Genomic DNA, 21372 nt, shown 5'->3' with positions numbered 1-21372 from the left:
GAACTATCCAACATAAGTCGCGATCTAAGAAGTATAATTTCTCAAACTACAATTGAAAAATATACTAGTATAAGACCCCATATAGATACTGACCAACAAGATCAAAAGGGCCAAAGAACATATTGTTTTATTTGTCCAAGTTGGAAAAAAATATGTAAAAAGCCTATTTGTGTCGAACATCGTATACAATTTTTTCTTGTTACGATAAATTTTCAAATATGTTCTTTTTTCTGTACCATAGAGTTCAATAAATTAGTTGGATCTTGTTATAATAATTATATCTTATACATAATAATAAAAGGAAGTAACTTTTTCAAGGTATTTTTATCTAAATAGACTTAATGCGAAAAATAAATCAAAAACGTACAATTGCATGTCGATACCAATACCCGCTCCATCAAACACGATACCGCTAAAAGAGATTTGGTAAAAAGTAGACGATTTTTAAATAAAAACAAATCTTTGCCAAAAGTTTTCTGACATGCTGGGAACCATGGCTAATACCTTGGTACCATTCGTTTGTAAATTATAGGCCAATTCAGGTTTTAATTTAACACTCTGAATGTATGTGTCAAGGCATAAAAGTTCAAATATTATAAGAAATTCACGTTTCTCCTGTTCGTCTCCACTTTAAGCAACCTAAACATTACTTTTTCATGAAAAATGCTGATATTTTTCATTATATCATTTAGTGGTCTTTCTTCTTCGGTTTTTTGGGATTCCTCGATCTGGATTTGGCTTTGCACAGTGGGCAAATTGGTGCATTCCTGTGGATCTGCTGGTGGCAACTGAGGCAAGACTTCATCGGAGGTGGTTGCTGTCTGTTAAAAAAAGAAAACAAATATTTATAAGCATTATCCAGACAACACTAGGATAACAACCAAATTTTTGGGTCGGATTGAAACTATGGTCAATCTAGTACATGCACCCTATCGGTTTTTCAACGATAATTATTTATCTTTATATAATGATGTAACAATTTACTATGCAACGTATTTCAATTAATTATTTACATATATGGCAGAACCGATTTACGAAAAAATATATTAAGGTAAAACTTCAGAAGCCTAAATCAGAACAAATAATCATTAACAAAGCTAAAAACTTCACACAAAAATTACATAAACTTTAAACTACGAGGAACGTAGTTTAAAGCCTAAGATTGACCATTTTTGATCTGAATGACTATAAGCCCCTGGAAAACGGTTCTAAGCTATTTTCATTAAAGAAACGTTTAATCATAAAGAAAATCCTAGTATGTGGAGAATATAAAACCATAGTTGGCCGAATGAAAATGTCAATGAAACATAGAGGAGTTAACTGTTCTTTGACAGGTGTTAAAATGAAATACTTCCAAGATAGTAGGGCATCAGAATGGTGCCGTCAATCAAACTAGATACTGATAGCAAATAGTCAATGTCAGGAATCTTAAAAATCTTCTTTCTGCAGCCCCTATGCATTCAATATGATAATCATAATAAGGAAACCAAATTGCAGACGCATACTAAGCAAGGAACGAAGAGCAATAAAGCAATTTGAAATAGTAAGATGAAAGATGTACCTACTGTTTTTAGTGATAAATCCAAGACTACGCATACTCTTGTTAATAATATCCAAAATGTGCGGTAAAAGAGTTAACTTGGCATCTCTAAAAGAAAAGAACACTTTACAATGAGTTTCAGACCAATTACTACGTCAATCCAATTGAAGTAGTTCATTATCAAGATATGACTCAATAGGTTTATAAATTTTAAAATCATCAGCAAAAGCAAGATGCTTTGTATGAACAATTATATCACTCAAATCTCTTATCAACAAGTTCAAAAAGACAGGGTCAATATGCAAACCCTGCGGCACACCTGAAGATACTTCAATACCATTAGAAATTCGCACTAAGCTAGGCCCATAGCCCCAAACTTTCTAACGAGATAATCATGTCCAACCCTATCAAATGCTTTTGCGATGTCTGTATACACATTATCAACTTGTACAGAGCGTCCCAAATTCGAGCCTCACTATTGGGATCTCGTAAACTAGAAGAGATACGAGGTCGGTTAAATTAAGGCAAAGTTGCGCAATTTGATGCTCATTAAAACGCCTATTTGAAATTTCAAAAATTCCGAATACTTCCGAAGTAAGGCTTCAAGATATTGTCGCGTATTTTGATATACAATTTTGAAGAAAGCCCCAAAGAAAGTAAACTAAAGTGTTTAGGTCGAGGCTTCTAGCGGGCCAACGTACGGATCCTTGGTTTCCAATCCATTTGTTAGGGAACTATCTGTTGCCACCAGAGTTGACGTAATACATCCAAAGGTTCTTCCATTAAGGAATCCATTATATTGGTCCTTATTAGTTCTGCATATCTTTCGGACGAAATAAAAATCGTAAAATAAAGAAAGTAGCAATGAGAATGAGTAATTTATTTTGTTATATCCAATAAAAGTCAATATTTGGTTTCTCTAAATATCTTCGGAAGTATTCGGAATTTTTGAAATTTCAAAAGGGTGTTTTAATGAGCACCAAATTGCGCAATTTTGCCTCGATTTAATCGACCTCGTATCTCTTTTAGTTTACGAGGCTCGAATTTGGGGCACCCTGTATAGACCTGTCAAAACCACTGATCAAATCATACTGGTAAGTAAGGGAAGACCATCATGAGACATCATATTTCAGCATTGAATATTAATAATAAATCGGCTTTTACTGAATTACTAATAAAAAATATGTTGTTTTGGTACTCTTAAAAGTTTTGGGGAAACATTATGATGAATAAAAGTGGCCAAATGGAATAATGTATCAAGTCAAGAATATGTCAAGAAAAAACTGATTGTTTTCATGATTTACTTAAAAAATGACTTACTTTTACAGACATTTACTTTTTTTTTGTTTTCTAAAGACCGATAAATACAATTTCAATTAATGCCTATTTATATGTATGCAATTATAATCCAACGAGTATTCTAGATACTTAACTGAATAACTAAGTAAAATAATCATTGGCTCTAATACTGTGGATGAATATGAAATTTCAATCAGGGACCCTTAAAAATTTATTTACGTTCCGACATATAAGACCTCCAGGAATCAATTCCTGCATATCAGACAATATATTAGACATTTTCAAAGTTAAAAAATTTAAGGATCTAATAAAAAGACCAAGGCCAATAGAAAAAAAGCATATTAGTGCTGTCACAAAATATTAGGAAACATATCCTTCAACAAGTCGATCATTTTGTAGATACTAATTCCGCATTCTCCGTAAGGCTTTATAAAAACCTATAGCACTATAACAAGTCTGTAAATGCGGTCGATGTAGTCAGAAGCAATAAATAACATAAATTAGCCTGTCGACTATCCTATACCAAATTAAATTCTATTGGTTTTCAGATCAAACTGTTTTTTAATTAATACCTAAATAACTCGGTGTGTATTGGGCAGCAGTCTTATTTTCTGTCTTTAAAAATTAGTGTTCTATAATGGGGCCATTGTTATTTTAAATGTATGTTTCAGATATATAATCTATCAAGTCTAAATTCTAAAATTCAGCAATACGCCAATGACTTATTTATCATGCTTTTATTGTAAGATATGAGGAGTTGTAAAGACTAACCTTAATTCTAATATTAAGAACAATAATTTATATTATTATATAGAGATCACAATTTAAAAACAAATCTGGTCATTTTGGAAATTAATATTAGCAATGTCTTTAATTTTTGGTGATATGTTCTTACTGAGTTGATAATATAAATGATATTATTTAATAGTAATTTTTTTGCGTTTCTCTCCTCGGCGGGTTTCTTTTCTTCCATTGCCTTATTATGATTTTTAGTTTTGTTTGTTAAGTGTTATTCCACGTAGATGTTTAGACGTTATCGGTTTTTTTTGTAATCGCAAGTTAACAACGTTTTCCACAATGCATGCAAAATCTTAATAAATGATTGTTAATTTTAAAACTAACAACATTATTTAGTGAGGAAAACACATTATCGCATTAAGTTATAGCTCAGTCTCTTAATTCAAATATTGTGATTTCGATTTTCTATTATGTAAGTACCGTTGTAGCATGTAATGGCTTGAGTTAGCACGGAAATATAATTTATTGTAAAAACAGTAAATAAAATGTAAAGATGAAAAACTAAGGAAAATATAACTTATGAAAATATATTTTGTTTTAATTGAAATTCGAATATGAAATTCTTGATTCTGAAAAATTTTACTAAACTTGCGCCTTGAATACTTATTGCAAATATTTACATGAATTTACATGTTTATATTTTTGATGATTTTCCATCGTTGTAGCTTATTGCAATTTTAAACTAGGCTTAGTACCTAAACTTTCACTTAGTTCACTTGGCGGAAATTGTAAAAGAATTTTAATTTATGTCATTAAAAAGTTTATTAATTAGTCTAGACAGTTAAGGTAGAGTTTTAAGTAAAGTGCTGCCTGGAATTCTAAAATAATTTAATTTGAACTTAATTAATTAATACATTTATTAGTTCAGGCAGTTGAGGTAATAATAAGTAAATTAATTAATCCAGGCAGTTAAGGTACAATTTTAATTAACATGCCTGAAACTATGGTTGTACTGTGGTTCAACTGCCTAGAATGATAAAATAATTTAATTTAAACTTCATGATTGAATAAATTTAATAGTCCAGAAGTTGGAGTACAGTTTGAATTAATATGTTTAAATTAAAAAAAAAATTATAGTACAATTTCCTGGATTAGTGGAGCTAATTAAACTACAATTTTAATGGAAGTGTCTAAAATGTTAAAAAATCTATGGCACAACTGTCTGGAACTTTAAAATAATTTAATTTGAACTTAATTAATTAATAAATTTAATAGTCCAGGCAGTTGAAGTGTCATTTTAATTAAAATGTTTAAAATTTTAAAAAACTATGGTGCACTTGGAAGAAGTTGTAAAATAATTCTTATTTATATGTCATTAATAAGTTTAATAATTAGTCTAGGCCGTTAAGGCAGAATTTTAAGTAAAGTGCTTAAAATGTTAAAAAATCTATATATGGCACAACTGCCTGGAATTTTAAAATAATTTAATTTGAACTTAATTAATTAATAGATTTAATAGCTGGAAAAAAATGTGTGTTAGCAATTTAAATTTAACAATGATACTGTGACATTAATTGCACTTGTGGAATTATATAAACAAACAATTTTTTTCATCAACAATATAGGCATATTTACTTAATTTAATAATGGTGAAGAGAACCTTCTTTGAATCTCCTTTGTCTGATGATGCTCTAGTCGAGCGAAACATGTAACCTTTGTCATTTTATTAAGATTTTATATTTTTACTTTTGTTCAGTTTGTTTTGTTAGTTAATATGATTCAAAAACTGTTTGGGGTCAGATTGAGTTGACTCATTGATAGTAGAAATTTATCGCATTGCGCTGTTAATAAATTGCATTAAATTTAAATATTTAGCAAACAAAACAATTAGCAACTAAGTATCCTTAAAATTGGTCTGAACTGTACTTCATTAAAATAACTTATTCAAATATAAATGATCGAATTGGTAAAAATATTATTCTAGTAAACCAGAAATCATTGAAACCTAGGAAATCAGCACTTTTAAAATCAAGATATGCGGTATTATAACCAATTTTTTTATCCTATTTCTATCAATTATTTGTCACGTGATGGTAGTATCAATGCTATTAAAAACAAGATCAAAAACCTTGAATTACTACTGTCATATTAACAACTGTCTACACTCTTAGTTCTTCTTGTGTTCACCATATTTAAACCTTATTTTCATATAATCCCTCTCTTTAATAATTTTTTACTAATGTGTAACAATTTTTAACTTGTCTTTATTAGGGATACTTGAGTTTGAATAAAAATATAGTTAGAAAATTACTTTAAAATATAAAAACCAGTTTGAGCCTATCTTTATAAAATAACACACATTTAAAAAGATACCTAACGACCCTTTTGTACACATGTATTTATCATATTTGCCTATTATGTAGTGTATCCCACTTCCATTGAAAACACCTCTATAAAATTTTAGGCTATGAACTGTTTTCAATAATTCTTTTTTTAAATTATTAAAAATAACACTTTTCCTAGTCAAAAATCAATAACTTTTTTGACAAGAAAAGGGTGAAGGCTGGAATATTTCAGGAAGGCATGAATCAAATCTGAATTAGTACATAACCTAGAATTTTACAGAAGTGTTTTATTCTGAATGGGTCACCCTTCATGTAATATACACGTAAAATGCATCACCAATCAATTAAACTGGAGTTTACAAAAGGGCCTTTAAAGAACTTTAAAAGCACCTGAGACTAAGGTCCGACCTGAATGTAGGTGTTGGGGGTCCTGGATGCGATGTGGGCCCCATACTAGATCCTCTTCCACCAGTATGATCTGGTCCCTTATTAGTGGCTACAAGCCTTAATGGATTCGGTGGTGGTAAGAATGTTGGGGGTAAAGGTGGCCCAAGTGAACCCATTGTGGCATCGGTTGGGGCCAATGGTCTGGTCCAATCAGCTGATTTTGTGTAGTTAGAAGTTTGAGATTTAGTTGAATTGTAGAGTTGGGAGAACTTTCTAAACAGAAAGGAATCATCATAAAATTAGTGTTTATAAGAGTAACATATTCAGGGAGCATGTGTATAAGTTTTATAATGTTAATAAATTATAGTAATAGTTTTTTTTACATCCAAAAAATATTGGTAAAATTCAAAACCTTGAGTAGTGGGTTCAAAAAGTTGAGTAGTAGGTTTTAAAGCTACACACAGCACCCGAAATACTCAGAAAAATTTTAAATCAACTTAGTTAACTTACTCAGGTGTTATAGTAGATCCCTCCTCTTCATGGAGATCAGGAAGCCTTTCGAGTCCAAGATTGTCTCTCCTCATTCTGTCTATTTCATTTTTAAGGGGGAGATATTCTTCATGAAGTCTTAAGGTGGCTCCCATGGATCTTTGTCTGCTTTCTTCAGCTTGTTTTATGACACCTTCCATCTGAGAGAAGTGACAATTTCCATTTATTATTGGACACAAGAATTTTACCATTTTTTATGTAATCATAAAGAAATGTTCTCAGTGTGTAAGTGATTTTTAGGACTGTTTTATTGTACCGTAAAAAAATTAATTATACCCAAAGGAATACTAATATAGAGACTAATGTCCATTTAGGGTGTTCTTTTATCAATTTATATTGTCCCGGTATGTGTTCCATTCTCAATAGAAGATGTTAGTGCTAGGTGTGAATAAGTTGTAATGTCTTTATAGGATATTATGTTCTGAAGCCCGGTTGCTGCTGTCAAAACGTTTAACCCTGGTCAAAACACTTACTTTATGTTGGATATTAACTTTGGTGATACTTCTAAGCAGATTCCAGACTAAGTAAAAGTTTTTTCTGTAGCAGAGAATTCATTTCAATTGACCTACGGATGATTCCTAGTATTTAGTATTTGAATTTTCCGTAGGTTATGTGAAAACTCTTAACTTTTATATTATATGTATTTATCGTCCTCCCAGATGTAATATTGGGGAGTTTCTTCAAATTTTTGACACTATTTCCAGTAGAAGCAAAGTTAATCGTTTGTAGCGATCTTAATATTGATAATCTATCAGACTCGCATGAATCTGATATGAAAAAATCTCCGGGCTTCTCAAATCTTAATCTACAAATGGTTATTGAACAACCAACAAGGATCACATCATGCTCCCAAACATTAATTGATTACATCTGTTTAAATGTCATTGCGTGGCTTTGGCCAATGTCACTGATGACTTATTCCGTGCCTCAGACAAGCAAAAGAATAGCCTGCTTGTACTTCTAGATTTTTCTAAGGCGTTTGATACAATCAATCATCGGCTTCTTGTATCTAAATTACAGTTTTATGGGTTTGATTTCCATTCATCCTCAATTATAAAATCATATTTGGATAACAGGTTTCAGAAAATTTATTCAGATAATACTTATTCAGAAGAAGTAAAAATTTTATCAGGTGTTCCACAGGGGTCAATTTTAGGCCCACTATTATTTTTGGTTTACACATCTGATATTCTTAAAGCAACTAAATATTGTAAAATACAGGCATTTGCAGATGATACTCAAATTTATAGTTCTTTTAAAGCTAATGATTCTGCGGTTTTTGAAAAATTTGTCAATGAAGACTTACATACCTTGAGTGATCTTTGTAAACAACATAATTTAAAAATAAATCCTGTTAAATCACATCTTATGATATTTGGCAATAAAAGTAAAGCATTTTCTTTAAAGAATAATCTAAATATTTTTATAGACGATAATAAATTATCTTTTGTCGACTCTGCTAAGAATTTGGGATTGATATTGGATAGTGAACTTAGATTTAGAGAACATATCAAGAAACTAATTCAAAAGTCTTATATGGCATTAAAAATACTTTATAGTAATAGACATATTTTAAATTTTAATTTAAGAAAAATGTTATGCGAGTCACTTGTTCTGTCTAATTTTAATTATTGTGATTATATATACGGATTTTGTTGAAGATGTTAGTAGTAAATACAGGATACAAAAAGTGCAAAATTCTTGTGTTCGACTTATATATGGCATGCGCAAATTTGAACACATTTCTCCATTGTATACTGCTTTAAACTGGCTTAAAATGGATTATAGGAGAGTCTTACATTTTTGCATTTTTTGTTTAAAAATAGTTAATTATATTGACTCACCTAGTTCCCTTAAAGAACAAGTTGTTTTTCGTCATGATGTCCACAATGTCAACATGCAATTTTCAGATAGATTGTCTATGCCACATCATCAAAGTGCAATTTTTCAACTCTCTTTTACTTATAATTTTGTAAAATGTTATAACGCACTTCCAGTGCCTCTCAAGACAATGAATTTAAAAAATGTTCAGTTGTGTAAACTAAAGTTAAAAACCTACCTTTTTGACTTGCAAGATAGTGGTTGTATATTCCCGCCTAGATAGTCATTAATATATATTTTTTTTTAACTTTATAATGTATCAAATCTTAGACTTTTTAAATTCAAATTGTCAATTGGATCTCCATTCTTTGTGCTTTGAATAATGTTGTTTTCTTTTTTTTTATTGAACTCTTCTCTGTAATTTTAATTAAGATACTTCTTTTATTTTTATCACGCTAGTTGTCTTTAACTCATTTACTATGTGCGTATGTGGTTCAGTAGAGTAGCTAATACAACTAGACTGCGCCACTTATGCATACTTAGTTAATAAATTGATTTGTAAATAATGTTTGTAACTTTTGGTAATATAAGACATTATTATTATTATTATTATTATTATTATTATTTAACTTTTTTTTTTCTTTTTATGATCTTTGCTTTTTTAATAAAAGAAAAAAACTGTATCATCGCTCTATTTTTGTCTGATACTGTATATTTGGTTGCCAAACAAAAGAATATTTATTCGGATTATATTAAATACTAAAAATTAAATATTTTATAGACTTACAGCATTTATATCAGCATGAATCTGTCTTAATTCTTCTACATGAGACATTTTCTCCTGCAGTAAGAGATCCATTTCTTGCTTGTATTCAGCAATAGCTTTTTCCTCTTGCTCTTGTGATTCAACCTCACATATTAATCGGGCTTTCAGTTTTTCAAGTTGTATAGTTTTAGTTCTATAAAATATATTAAATTGTAGGAAATATTAAAGAGAAAATGTTTGTTTACTACCTAATCTCTTTGATAGCTTCCAATTTAGCAAATATGCTTCTTTCCTCAGTGGTCCCCATCTTTGTAAAATAAAATTGATGATTATAGTTGGTCGTTATAGCGCTTCTTGTAAAACTTAAATTAATTATAAAAAATACATTAAAGCAGTATTTATATTATTATTGATAAAAATTAAAAATTTTGGGATTGAAGTACCAGACGTAAACCAACTTGGAGAAGATGAGGGTAATTTGACAAGTTAGGGTAAATGACAGTGTTGCCGATAATTTGGAGAAACATATCTAGACTTTCAAGTAAGACTTCTCATAATTAAAACTAATATGTATTATTAAAGCAGTTTTATCCCCTATCCAACAATAATTCAATTTGCTAGTCTAGGTATAGATAGAACAATGGTGTTTTTTTGTAAAATAGATGTGTACAAGAAACATCCGCTTAATTTGGGATAAATCACTAACACTGGCAACATTGGTGAATCAATAAAAAATAACCCTCTGTTAAGGTGCTTTCATATTTACGCGAAATCAAATATTTTTTTGCGAAGTGTGCTTATCGCATATATTTCAATAAAGGATGTGGTGGGAAGACTTGTCGAATATAAGATAAGACTAAAGGTAATATTCTCCAATAACAAGATCGCTAAGGATGTCTTGAAGCGTTGATTGAAGAGGCGAGAAGATACGCATATTTACGGGCAAAAACGTGACCCAAAAAGCTCGCGGCGGGTAGATGGCGCCACGCTCAAACGCGCGCGGAAATCTTTTTGCCGTTTGTCTCATTATTGTTTAGCGGAGCTCGCCTGCATCGTCACAGCATAAAGAAACGGTTTCTTTATGCTGTGGCATCGTCTAAGGGAGTTTTTGCATGTTTGGCGTATTATTTTGTATTATTATTGTTTTGAGTTATGTCAAATTCAAGCAAAATTAACGAGTGTGCTTATCGGGGATGTACTAATACTAGGAAGAGAAAAAACAATTCTCTTAGTTTTTTGAAAATTCTTTTAGTTTTTTTAAATGGGAAACTGAAAAATACCAGCAAACGAGAGAAAAACAAACTTCTAAGAAGCCGCATAGCAAAATACGTATCGTATCTAATCAATGATTGAAAATTAAATCTTGCCTCTTCAGTCAATGTTTAGACAAATAAAATAAAAAATATTGATAAAGATTGTTTAAATAATCTTTATATGTAAATACTTTTACTACCATTTATTTATGATTATTTCGTTATGTAAAATTTTCTGCTAAAAATATATACGAGCCCCGTCTTATTTCAGTTGGCCCGCTTAGTAAAAAATGAATTTATTATTCTTTTATCGAATCTTTATTCCACAATATTACAATACCAAAAAGTATCTCATATAAACATTATGTGTTATCTCTAAAATTAGATTTTGGTTGATTGATAAATTTTTGAATCATATTTTAAATAGTAGAAATAAATTTCTTGTTTCTATTTTTTATTTTATTTTAACTCTTTAGGCATATACAAAGATTCTTTTCATTAGGTCCGAAAACCACTAGCAAGAAATTTGGGATAGTTTTAATCGGGGGTAGTATCAGAACTTAATAAACCCCATGCCTCAAAGAATTGCGACTGTTTTAAAAAATAAATATATGTTCAATATAAATGAGTTTACTTTCCCATTTTGTTGTGTTTATAGAGTAAGTAAAGCTTATTATTTGTTTAAAACTATATAACACTATAAAATTTGTCTTTTTTTTGGGGGTTTAAACAGAAATTATTAAGAATTTTTAATTGGGCCAACTGAAGTGGGACGGGGCTCGTATAATATGAACAATGTAATTATATGGCGATTATTCATAATGCCCAATGCCCGGGCAATTTAAGAAATATGATGCTATTTATCAAACCAGAATATTAACCCAAAAATAATCCAATTTTACCATTTTCTTTGGTTGGATATATAGGGTTGGATTGTTTTTGGGTTATGTATGCTGCTTATGTATTTTTGAAATCAATTATTTTCTTGGGTATTGGTAATTGTTAAAACATAAAATTTATCTTGCTTTAACATATAATTTTAATAACGTTTCGGTCTTCATATTCTTGACCTTTATCAAATCTACAATAGACATTTTTAGATTTAAAAAAAATACATTTAAAAGTTTTCAGCTAAAAACTTACCCTGTAAAACATAAAAGTCAATCTAAAGGTGAGTAACATATACAGGGTGTTCCGTTGATCATGTTACAAACTTCTATGGCAGATAGAAAACGTCAAAAGAAAAACAAAAGTTCATATAAACATGGGTCCGGAAAAGCTTCCTCAGGGAGCTCTTTGAAAATAACCTTTAAAAACTAGTTTTTTTTTATAGCTCTGGAACTACTTTAGCTACCGCAACCAATTTTGGGAGGTAAATTATTGTTAGTACGTTTATTCTTTTGAACCTACTAAATAAAAAAAATATTTACCAGGGGCTTCAGAATCAGGAGAGTATTTGGTAAATTTGGGCTCATTTCTTTAAGACTTTAATTTCTGCCCCAATATGGTTTGGACATTAGATTATGATGTTCCTATACTTTTTACATAAAAAAGGTGCTCTTAGTAAAAGTCGGTAAATATCATCGTTTTTGTGGAAATTGACTAAAACCAAACTAAGATGCTGTATCTTGAATTTATTATTTTAATAATAATAATAATGCTAATTCATTGCCACTGTCAGTATTTTTTAAATTTGTCACTGTCAGTATTTTTTACATGATATTAATTCCCTTTTTATTACGGTTAAGTAATGGATTACACTTTTGCTGAATACGCCGATATGCTTTTAATTTATGGGGAAGTTCGATGTAATGGTAGACCTGCTTCTGGACTATATGAAGAGTGGTTTCCCGAAAGGCGAATCCCAGCTCACACACTTTTTGAAAGGGTCAATCAACGGCTCAGGGAGACTGGCTCTGTTAAAATAAAACGCCAAGATAATGGCGCGCAAAGGAACATCCGAATCCCGGATTTTGAGGAAGAAGTGCTTCAGCGATTTGAAGATAACCCATCAGTAAATACTCGAGCAGTTGCTGATGCGATGCATGTAAATCATGTTAGGGTATGGAACGTTGTTAATGAACAGCTTCTTCGGCCCTACCACCTGCAAAAGGTGGAATCATTAGGACCCAATGATTTTAGGCCCCGCGTGAATTTTTGCCAGTGGTTTCTTGACCGGTGTACAGAAGAACCTCAATTTCCAAAATATGTCCTTTTTACTAACGAGGCTTTATTTACAAAAGAAGGCATTTTTAATTCTAAGAATAATCATGTGTGAAGTGAGGAAAACCCTTGGTGGATGATGAATACCCATGGTAGTCATTTGAGCAGCTATCAACATAAGTTTTCGGTCATTTGTGGGCCGGCATTGTTTATGAAATATTTTTTCGGGAGATATTTATTTAATTTTTTTAAGAAATGTACTGCCAGAACTATTAGATGATCTGCCCCTAAATATACGACAGAACTTATGGCTACAACACGATGGAGCGCCAGTTCATTTTCCACTTATCGTCCGCGAGTTTATAAATGAAAATTTTGGAAGGCGCTGGATTGGCTGCGGAGGCCCTGTCACCTGGCCAGCGCGCTCACCAGATTTGACACCCTTAGATTTTTTTCTTTGGGGGCATATGAAAAGTCTCGTATATGAAACTCCAGTCGAGTCAGAAGAAGACCTGGTGGCCAGAATTTCCGCAACTGCTGAAGTAACCCAAACCACGCCTGATATTTTTAACCACGTCAACCTTAATATGGTGCGTAGATACAATAAATGTATCGATCGTGGCGGCCGGCATTTTGAGCAATTAATATTTTAAGTTTATTTTTGTAATACCAATTTTTAATAAAATTTGTTTACGTTTCTAAAATTGTTAATTTGTTGGTTTTTTAGTACACTTAAAATCATTTAAACATTTTATGCCTCAAGGTAATTAAAGTGACAGTTAATTAATTTGAGTACCAATTTAATAAAGTGGCTACCTTAACTTTTTTTAAACATTTATTTTATATTTAAGCCAGATTTTTTTTTTAATTGTTTAGTAATAATAATAGATAATTCATTTTTGTATCTCATAACTTGCTTTTCGTCAATTTTCTCAAAAACGGTGATATTTATCATTTACCGACTTTTACTAAGAGCACCTTTTTTATGTAAAAAGCATAGGAACATCATAATCTAATACCCAAACGGGCAGAAATTAAAGTCTTAAAGAAATGGGCCCAAATTTACCAAATACTCCCCTGATTCTGAAGCCCCTGGTAAATATTTATTTTATTTAGTAGGTTCAAAAGAATAAACGTACTAACAATAATTTACCTCCCAAAATTGGTTGCGGTAGCTAAAGTAGTTCCAGAGCTATTAAAAAAAACTAGTTTTTAAAGGTTATTTTCAAAGAGCTCTAGCTCCCCGAGGAAGCTTTTCCGGACCCATGTTTATATGAACTTTTGTTTTTCTTTTGACGTTTTCTATCTGCCATAGAAGTTTGTAACATGATGAACGGAACACCCTGTATATGTTTTTAAGGTTAATTTTTTTTCAAGGTATTTTTTTTTAATTTATAAGCCGTAGGCCCAAAAGCTTAAAACACTTTACCATATGTATATTTTTGCACCTTGTATAAAAAATAACAGCCTCTGGTTCTGCCGAAATGTAGGCAAACTCTATAATATACTGCACTTTTAAAAATAAGCAAAATTATATTACTTATTAGATTTTATACTTAAAAATTAGAAAACAAAACAAAATATGAAACTAAACCTTTCAATATTTTCTCCCAAATTTATACTATTTAATATGCGAATATGTCCTCAAACAGAAATAGCGCAATGCGAAAACTCCCATTTCTCTGTGATATTATGTCTGGCAATTTTTAATACCAAGGCTGCCAAGCGAGTTTTATCATTCCTACGTATGGGGGCGCCACCTCTTAGCTTCTAAATTGCTAGATAAAGCAAAGAACGGCTGGCTGCCGCGGTCACGAAATTTTATACAGTATTTGCGCATCTTTTCCCTTTTCAATCAACGCTTGAAGGCTGCGAACAGATCTTCTGGGCATGCATTCAAAGTTAAAAGTGACCTTACCCCCCTATAACGAAAGTGCTCGGCTAAGATTTTTGATGAGCTTAACAAGCGCAAAAGTGATGGCGAAGAAAACTTAGCAATCAGATACAGAAACAATATGCCTTATATTACAACTAACAGACATGCTCAGAATCATCGAAAAAACTTGAAGTAGCCCCATTACAAGTTTTTTGTTTTAATGTAGGTGGACGTAAGCCACTAAACTTCAGGAATTACATAATAATATTATATGTTCTAACTATGATATCTTAATATTTGCTGAGAGTTGGCTCTCTGATGATTTTTCGGATGCTGATTGGCTGTGAAATCTTTCAATCTGTTTCGCTGTGATAGATCGTCTCTTACAAGCAATAAACGCAGAGGTGGAGGTGTATTAATTTACATTAGAGACTTTATAAATGCCAAAAAACTTAGATTACAGTACAATTCAGTTGAGCAATTGTTTTTAGCTTGTGATGAGGGCGGGAGTAGTTTTGTAATTGGGTGGGTGTATATCCCACCTGGGTCCAATACGGATTCTTATGAAGGACATTGTCAGTCAGTTGATATTCTCAGGCAACAATTTTCAAACTCTGACTTTATTATTTTTGGTGATTTTAATGTTCCGGATGCTCATTGGGAAAATGATGAGTTTGGAACTGTTGTTAGATGCCCACCTAACTCATGTGGATTAATACTTGGGGAGTTTTATTCTTACCTTAACTTTTTTCAAAGGAATTTTGTGCCAAATGATAAAAATGCCTTTCTTGATCTCACTTTTACAAATAGGAATGATCTAGTGGTGAGTGAAGCTGTTGATTCTGTTTTTAATAAGTCTGTCTATCATAAGCCTTATCATTTTGAATTAACTTTTAGCAATGGTAAAGAAAAAACTTTAAATTTTGTACAGTTCTTCTATGACTTTAGAAATGCAAATTATTTGGGTGTTAATAGTTATTTGTGTGGAGTTGATTGGGACCATGTTTTGAATGTAATTAATATTGATGATGCGGTTTCAGAGTTCTATCATATATTGAATATGGCTATAGCTATGTTTGTGCCTCTTAAGAGATTCAAAACCTCGTCTTTTCCCAGTTGGTTTTCAGGGGAGTTAAAGTACTTGATCCAGCAAAAGAAAATTTCACACAAAAAATATCAGTCTAGTCATACTGTTGCAGACTATGAAGTCTTTTCAGATCTTAGAGCTAGGTGCAAAACTCTAACGGAGACTTGTTACCAGAACTTTATTTCAAATTTGGACCAGTTACTTTATACAAACCCCAAAAGTTTTTGGTATAAGTTTAATAACAGGAGAGCAACGAATAGGCTTCCTGATTTGTTGACCTATAATAATAGGGAGTTTGCAGGTTGTAAACAAATTGCAGAGGGGTTTGCCAGGTTTTTTTCTACTGTCTATAATAGAGATAATAATGTCTTACTTTCTCGGCAGGCTGGTGTAAACATGACTATTCCAAATCCTAAATTATCTATTGAATTAATTTTTAATAAGATCTTTCGATTACCCCCTAAACTTAGTGGCCCTGATCGTATACCCAATTATTTTTTGAGAAAATGTGTATGTGCCCTCTCTTATCCCCTCTTTGTTTTATTCAGTAGGTCTTTAGACTTGACAGTTTTTCCATCCGAGTGGAAACTCAGTTTTATTTCGCCTATATTTAAATGTGGTGCCGCTAATGAAATGATCAATTACAGGAGTGTGTGTGTACAGTCTGCCATCCCAAAACTTCTAGACAGTCTTATTTATGACCAAATTAATTTTTATTGCAAAGAACTTCTGTTAAGTGAACAGCATGGCTTCAGTCGTGGCAAGTCTGCTATTACAAACTTGTTGCTGTATCAGGGTGCTTTGGAGAGGGGTGAACAAGTGGATGTAATAGATACAGACTTTTCCAAGGCATTTGACAGTGTCAACCATAGCTTATTACTAGAAAAATTGAGACTTTTTGGTTTTTCAGATTGTTTGGTGGCCTGGTTTGCAAGTTTTCTTTCTGACAGATTTCAGCAGGTACAAATTGGGGATGCTAGGTCGCATCTTATCAGTGTGACCTCTGGGGTTCCACAGGGTGGTCATTGTTCTTCCCTGTTGTTCAATATTTTCATTAATGATATTTTGGTTTGCTTTAAAAATAGTAATTTTTTGTTATTTGCCGATGATTTAAAGTTTTATAGGGTGACCAGTTCAGAACAAGACATGGTTCTCTTGCAAGATGATCTGAATAGATTGTGTGAATGGTGTGTTGGTAATAGTTTGGCTCTGAATGTGGGTAAATGCAGTTACATTAGTTTCTACAAAAGAAACAAATGGGTAACTTCCTCCTATACTATTGATAATGTTAATCTTAGGTACACTGAAGTAGTAAAGGACCTTGGTATCTTTTTTGATGAACAATTGAATTTTAATACCCATGTAAATACTATTATAACTAAAGCATCTAAGGTCCTTGGTTTTATCCTGCGCAATTGTAAGGATCTGTCGGTTGAAACTTGCAAACGGTTGTACATATCACTTGTTGTCTCTTTGTTGGAGTATGGATCAATAATTTGGTCTCCTCTGTTCATGAATAATTGTATGGCACTGGAGAGGGTCCAAAATAAATTTCTACGATTCTGCCTTTATAAACTTCGCATTCCAGTTCCTAATGACCATTGTTATGATGAAGCAATGAACTTGCTGAACAGCGGAGTTTACTTAAGAGACGCACTGAGAATGATTTGGTGTTTATTTATAAACTTTTGAATGGCCTTGTGATTTGTTCCGAACTACTTAATAGGATTTCATTCAATATTCCATACCGTAATCTGAGGGCAAATCGATTGTTTTCTTTGCCTTATCATCGTACCAACTATGCTATGCACTCGCCTGTCGAAAGGACCTTGAGGCTGGTAAATTCTACTGGAATTGAAGTTTTGGGAATTTCCTTATTGCATTTTAGGAGTCTTATTAAGAGTTTGTAGGATTTTGTTTTTTTGAATTAATTTTGCTCCATGATTAATGATTTGAAATACATTTGATCATTGTCATTGATAATAATATATTTTGTTTTTTTCTTAGCTAATTTTGCATTGTTAATTGTTCTGATTTTGAGAGAATATTGTTACTACTTGTAAAACGGTTTAATTATCCTTGGTATTAAGATTAAGTCTGATAATTATTGTTAATTAGTGGTTAGGTAGTATAGTTTTTTTATTTCTTTTTCAGAAATATATATATTTTTTGTAATGGGGTTGATCTCGTGTATATAAATGAATAAATATATTTTGGTATTTTATTGAAAAAAACCTAGAAGGGTGTCAATTTTTCTTGTCAATAATTACATAACTGTCACTACTGTCCTAATAGTCCCACCGTTGTAACAGTTTTATCACTAACCAAAACTCAATATTTTACTCTCGACACGTGTTTCGCTAATGAAACTAAGCTAAAACAACTTACAAGTGGCCTTAGATACCAACTAAACTAAATTTCCTAATTTAAAACTAAATTTTCTATTGTAATAAACTGTAGTAATGTTACAGCAAAGTAATTTTAAGTTGATTATCCCTACAAAGTGATCAGTATATAAAACCTGTTCAGCCAAACTTGACTTTTTTTTAATTAAATCTGTTATTGCTTATGCGAATTTAACTTAGGGGAAACTTATACCAAACGATGTAAAGTCCAGTGCAACGATATATTAAAATGGTCACCAGTATTCCACCTGCCAAACAATGTAAATAGAAGTTGGATGACATTGTTTGGGAGGTGGAATGCTGGTGTTTTGACGGGTGACCACTCTAATATATCGTTGCACTGGACTTTACCAAGAAATGCATACTAGTCATTTTATATTGAAAACAATGGTTAGAGTCACCAATTATGTATCTAAAACTATTTGTTTCTTTTCTATAAATATAAAATTCTAACTGATTATTATTTTTGATGATGATGAGTATCTAAGAATGGAAGTTGGTTATTTGTTTCTTGGTCGAAGGTAAATTTAATGGGTGGAAAACTGTTATCGAGTTGTTCTACAAATTCCATTTGCTTTTGTCAAACACATCATCAACATATCTTAATATCTAACCAAACTCGTGGAAAGTATTGGAATGTTTTTTTTCATTTAACTCAAAACTGTTCATGAAGAGCTGTCCTAGAAAAGGAGAGATGCAATTACCCATAGCTGTACCATCTAGTTGTTCATAGTACGAGTTGTTATATTAAGAAAAATATTCAAAGTTTTGTAAGTTTAATTATTTCTTGGATGTTATCAAAAACATTACTTTCCAAAAGTATAATCAGGTATATATTCCAAAGTATTTGGTACAGGAATGCTTTGGAACAAAGAAGATACATCAAAAGAAACAGGAATTTCATTTTTACCTAGAATTAAATTAATGACTTTTGAAATAAACTGTTGGCTGTTTTTGACTGAAAAACATTCATAAGGTAATTTTAAAGTCTCAAATTGCTTTACTAAAAACATTGAAATGTTGTAAGTTGGAAATTCTATAGCGGAGACAAGTAGTCTCATTTTAATGCCAGGTTTATGAATTTTCGGTAAACAATATAATTTTGAAATTGTTGGGTTCGAAAGTTGTAACTTGAATTTATCTGAAGAGAAAACAAGGTTTTTGCAGTGATGCTTGTCTTAACCTGTGAGATACTTTTTGATAAATTTACAAAATTGGCTTTTTAGAAATGTTTTTATACGGGCCATTTTCAATAAAATCATCGACTCGATTAAAATATTCTGCTTGGTCTAAAATAACACCCTTGTTTCCCCCGTCAGCTTTTATATAGAAACAATCTCTTTCTCTCAATCGTTTAACAATATTAACACCTAATGTATTTTTTGATTTGGTAACATTTCTTGCAATTTGGTTTCGAATCGTTTCTCTAGCAAAACCTTTTGAAGACAAGAACAAAATTGTTGATTCAACACTTACATTACACTATAATATATTCCAGGTAGTTTTTACAGTTTGAAACTGGTGCAAAGTTAAGACCCTTATTATATTCGATCATTTTCAATCCTCTCAGCTAATTTTTTATTTTGCATGGGGTTTAGATGTAAAGAAAACCAAAGTATCAGTAGCAAAAAAGGTAGATTGGCTTGAATTTATTTAAATTTTTGGACAGCGGGTAGTCAGTAAGGAGACTGTTATGCACGTATCTCCCTATTATCTATTACCTAGTCTTATATAGTTGTAAAATTAAACAAACTAGGATTATTCATAAAACATTCAGTGGGGGCTTTTAAACAATGTATCGCATAATTCGCCTTTCTATTAAATTTTATTTTTCAAAATGGCGTACCACCGCCATTTGTTGAAGAACATAGTTTTTGAAGTTTTGCAAAATTAGCTAGGGACCAAAAAGTAGTATTTAGGTTGCTAATGATGTGTGCCAAATTTCAAATTTTTATATAAACACATTAAAAAAAAAGATGGGGGAGGGGCGACAATTAAGAGCCGCCCATAATTAATTATACTATAATTTAAGGTTCTTTCGATAGGGGAGTGAGTAGCATAGTTGGTACTGTGAAAAGGCAAAGCAAATAGTCGGTTTCGTCTCAAAAGTCTTGAGGGGACATTGAAGCTAATTCTTCCGAGAAGGTCGGGGCACACAATCAGACCATTAAGAAGCTTAAATACAAAGGTTAAATCACCACGAATACGTCTTTCTCTCAATGTTGTCATAGCCAGCACTTCCCGTGCATCATCATAAATATCATCGTTCGGTATTTCCAAATTTAATTTAAATAGACAAAATCTTAAAAACTTATTCTGAATCCTTTCAAGGGCCAAGCTGTTCATGTAATAGGGGGACCATATCATTGAACCATACTCCAATAAAGAAACCACCAAAGACATGTACACTCTCTTACAGGTCTCGACTGATAGCTCTCTACAATTACGCAGAACAAAACCCAGAATCCTGGAGGACCTAACCACTATATTATTTATGTGTATATTAAAATTTAAATGATCTTTGGGAGTCTGGATTACTCTATAAAATTTCAGGTCATCTGCAAACAATAAAAAGGCACTATTTTCAAAACATGTAGCTATATCATTAATGAAAATGTTAAAGAGCAATGGTGAGCAGTGTCCACCCTGAGGTACACCAGAACATACATTGATATTGCTGGATCTAGCACTACCCAATCTAACCTGCTGAGTCCGGCCTGATAAGAAGCTTGTGAACCAGGCAACTATATGATTGGAGACACCAAACACTCTAAGTTTCCCCTGTAAGATTCTGTGATCAACTCTATCAAAAGCCTTGGAGAAGTCTGTATAAATCACATCCATCTGACATCCCCTCTTTAAGGCATCCAACAGATCCTGCTGATAGATCAACAAGTTAGTGATCGTAGATCTGCCCGAACTAAACCCATGCTGCTGATTGAGCAACAGCTCCTTGCAATAGAAATAAATTTGGCCGTAGATAAGACTGTCCAACAGTTTTGGAATGGCCGACTGGATGCAAACGCCCCTATAGTTGCCTATTTGGTCATTATCATCTGATTTAAATATTGGTACCACAAAACTATGCTTCCATAATGACGGAAAGAGTGCTGAGCCAAGCGATTTCTGAAAGAGGAAGAATA

The 21372-nt window shown here is 31.9% G+C and overlaps 1 protein-coding gene across 2 annotated transcripts; it reads right to left on the bottom strand.

The window, feature by feature from the left end:
- Positions 1-305: 305 nt before the first annotated feature.
- LOC126739630 (zinc finger C4H2 domain-containing protein) lies at positions 306-9934 on the bottom strand. Of its 2 annotated transcripts, none has more exons than XM_050445407.1 (5): positions 9694-9934; positions 9467-9638; positions 6820-6998; positions 6331-6582; positions 306-821 (listed from the first exon to the last, which is right to left on the bottom strand). In XM_050445407.1, the coding sequence occupies exons 1-5, from the start codon at positions 9750-9752 to the stop codon at positions 689-691; spliced, it is 795 nt and encodes a 264-aa protein (XP_050301364.1). In that variant the 5' UTR covers positions 9753-9934; the 3' UTR covers positions 306-688. The 2 variants fall into 2 exon arrangements, with proteins under 2 accessions (XP_050301364.1, XP_050301356.1); XM_050445399.1 differs by having other exon boundaries at positions 6313-6582; positions 9694-9933.
- Positions 9935-21372: the final 11438 nt, after the last annotated feature.

The sequence above is a fragment of the Anthonomus grandis genome, chromosome 1, assembly GCF_022605725.1.
Source record: "Anthonomus grandis grandis chromosome 1, icAntGran1.3, whole genome shotgun sequence".
Classification (NCBI taxonomy): domain Eukaryota; kingdom Metazoa; phylum Arthropoda; class Insecta; order Coleoptera; family Curculionidae; genus Anthonomus; species Anthonomus grandis.
Note: the sequence above shows the minus strand (reverse complement) of the source record. Positions and strands in the feature narration are given on the sequence as shown.

Bases quoted from the DNA above. Each gene is read 5' to 3' on its own strand.
- LOC126739630 (XM_050445399.1), bottom strand. From the start codon at position 9,752: ATGGGGACCACTGAGGAAAGAAGCATATTTGCTAAATTGGAAGCTATC. The intron at 6,583-6,819 runs GTAAGTTAACTA...CTTTCTGTTTAG, and splicing joins GGATCTACTATAACACCTGA to AAAGTTCTCCCAACTCTACA. The intron at 822-6,312 runs GTGCTTTTAAAG...TTTTTTTAACAG, and splicing joins AGGTCGGACCTTAGTCTCAG to ACAGCAACCACCTCCGATGA.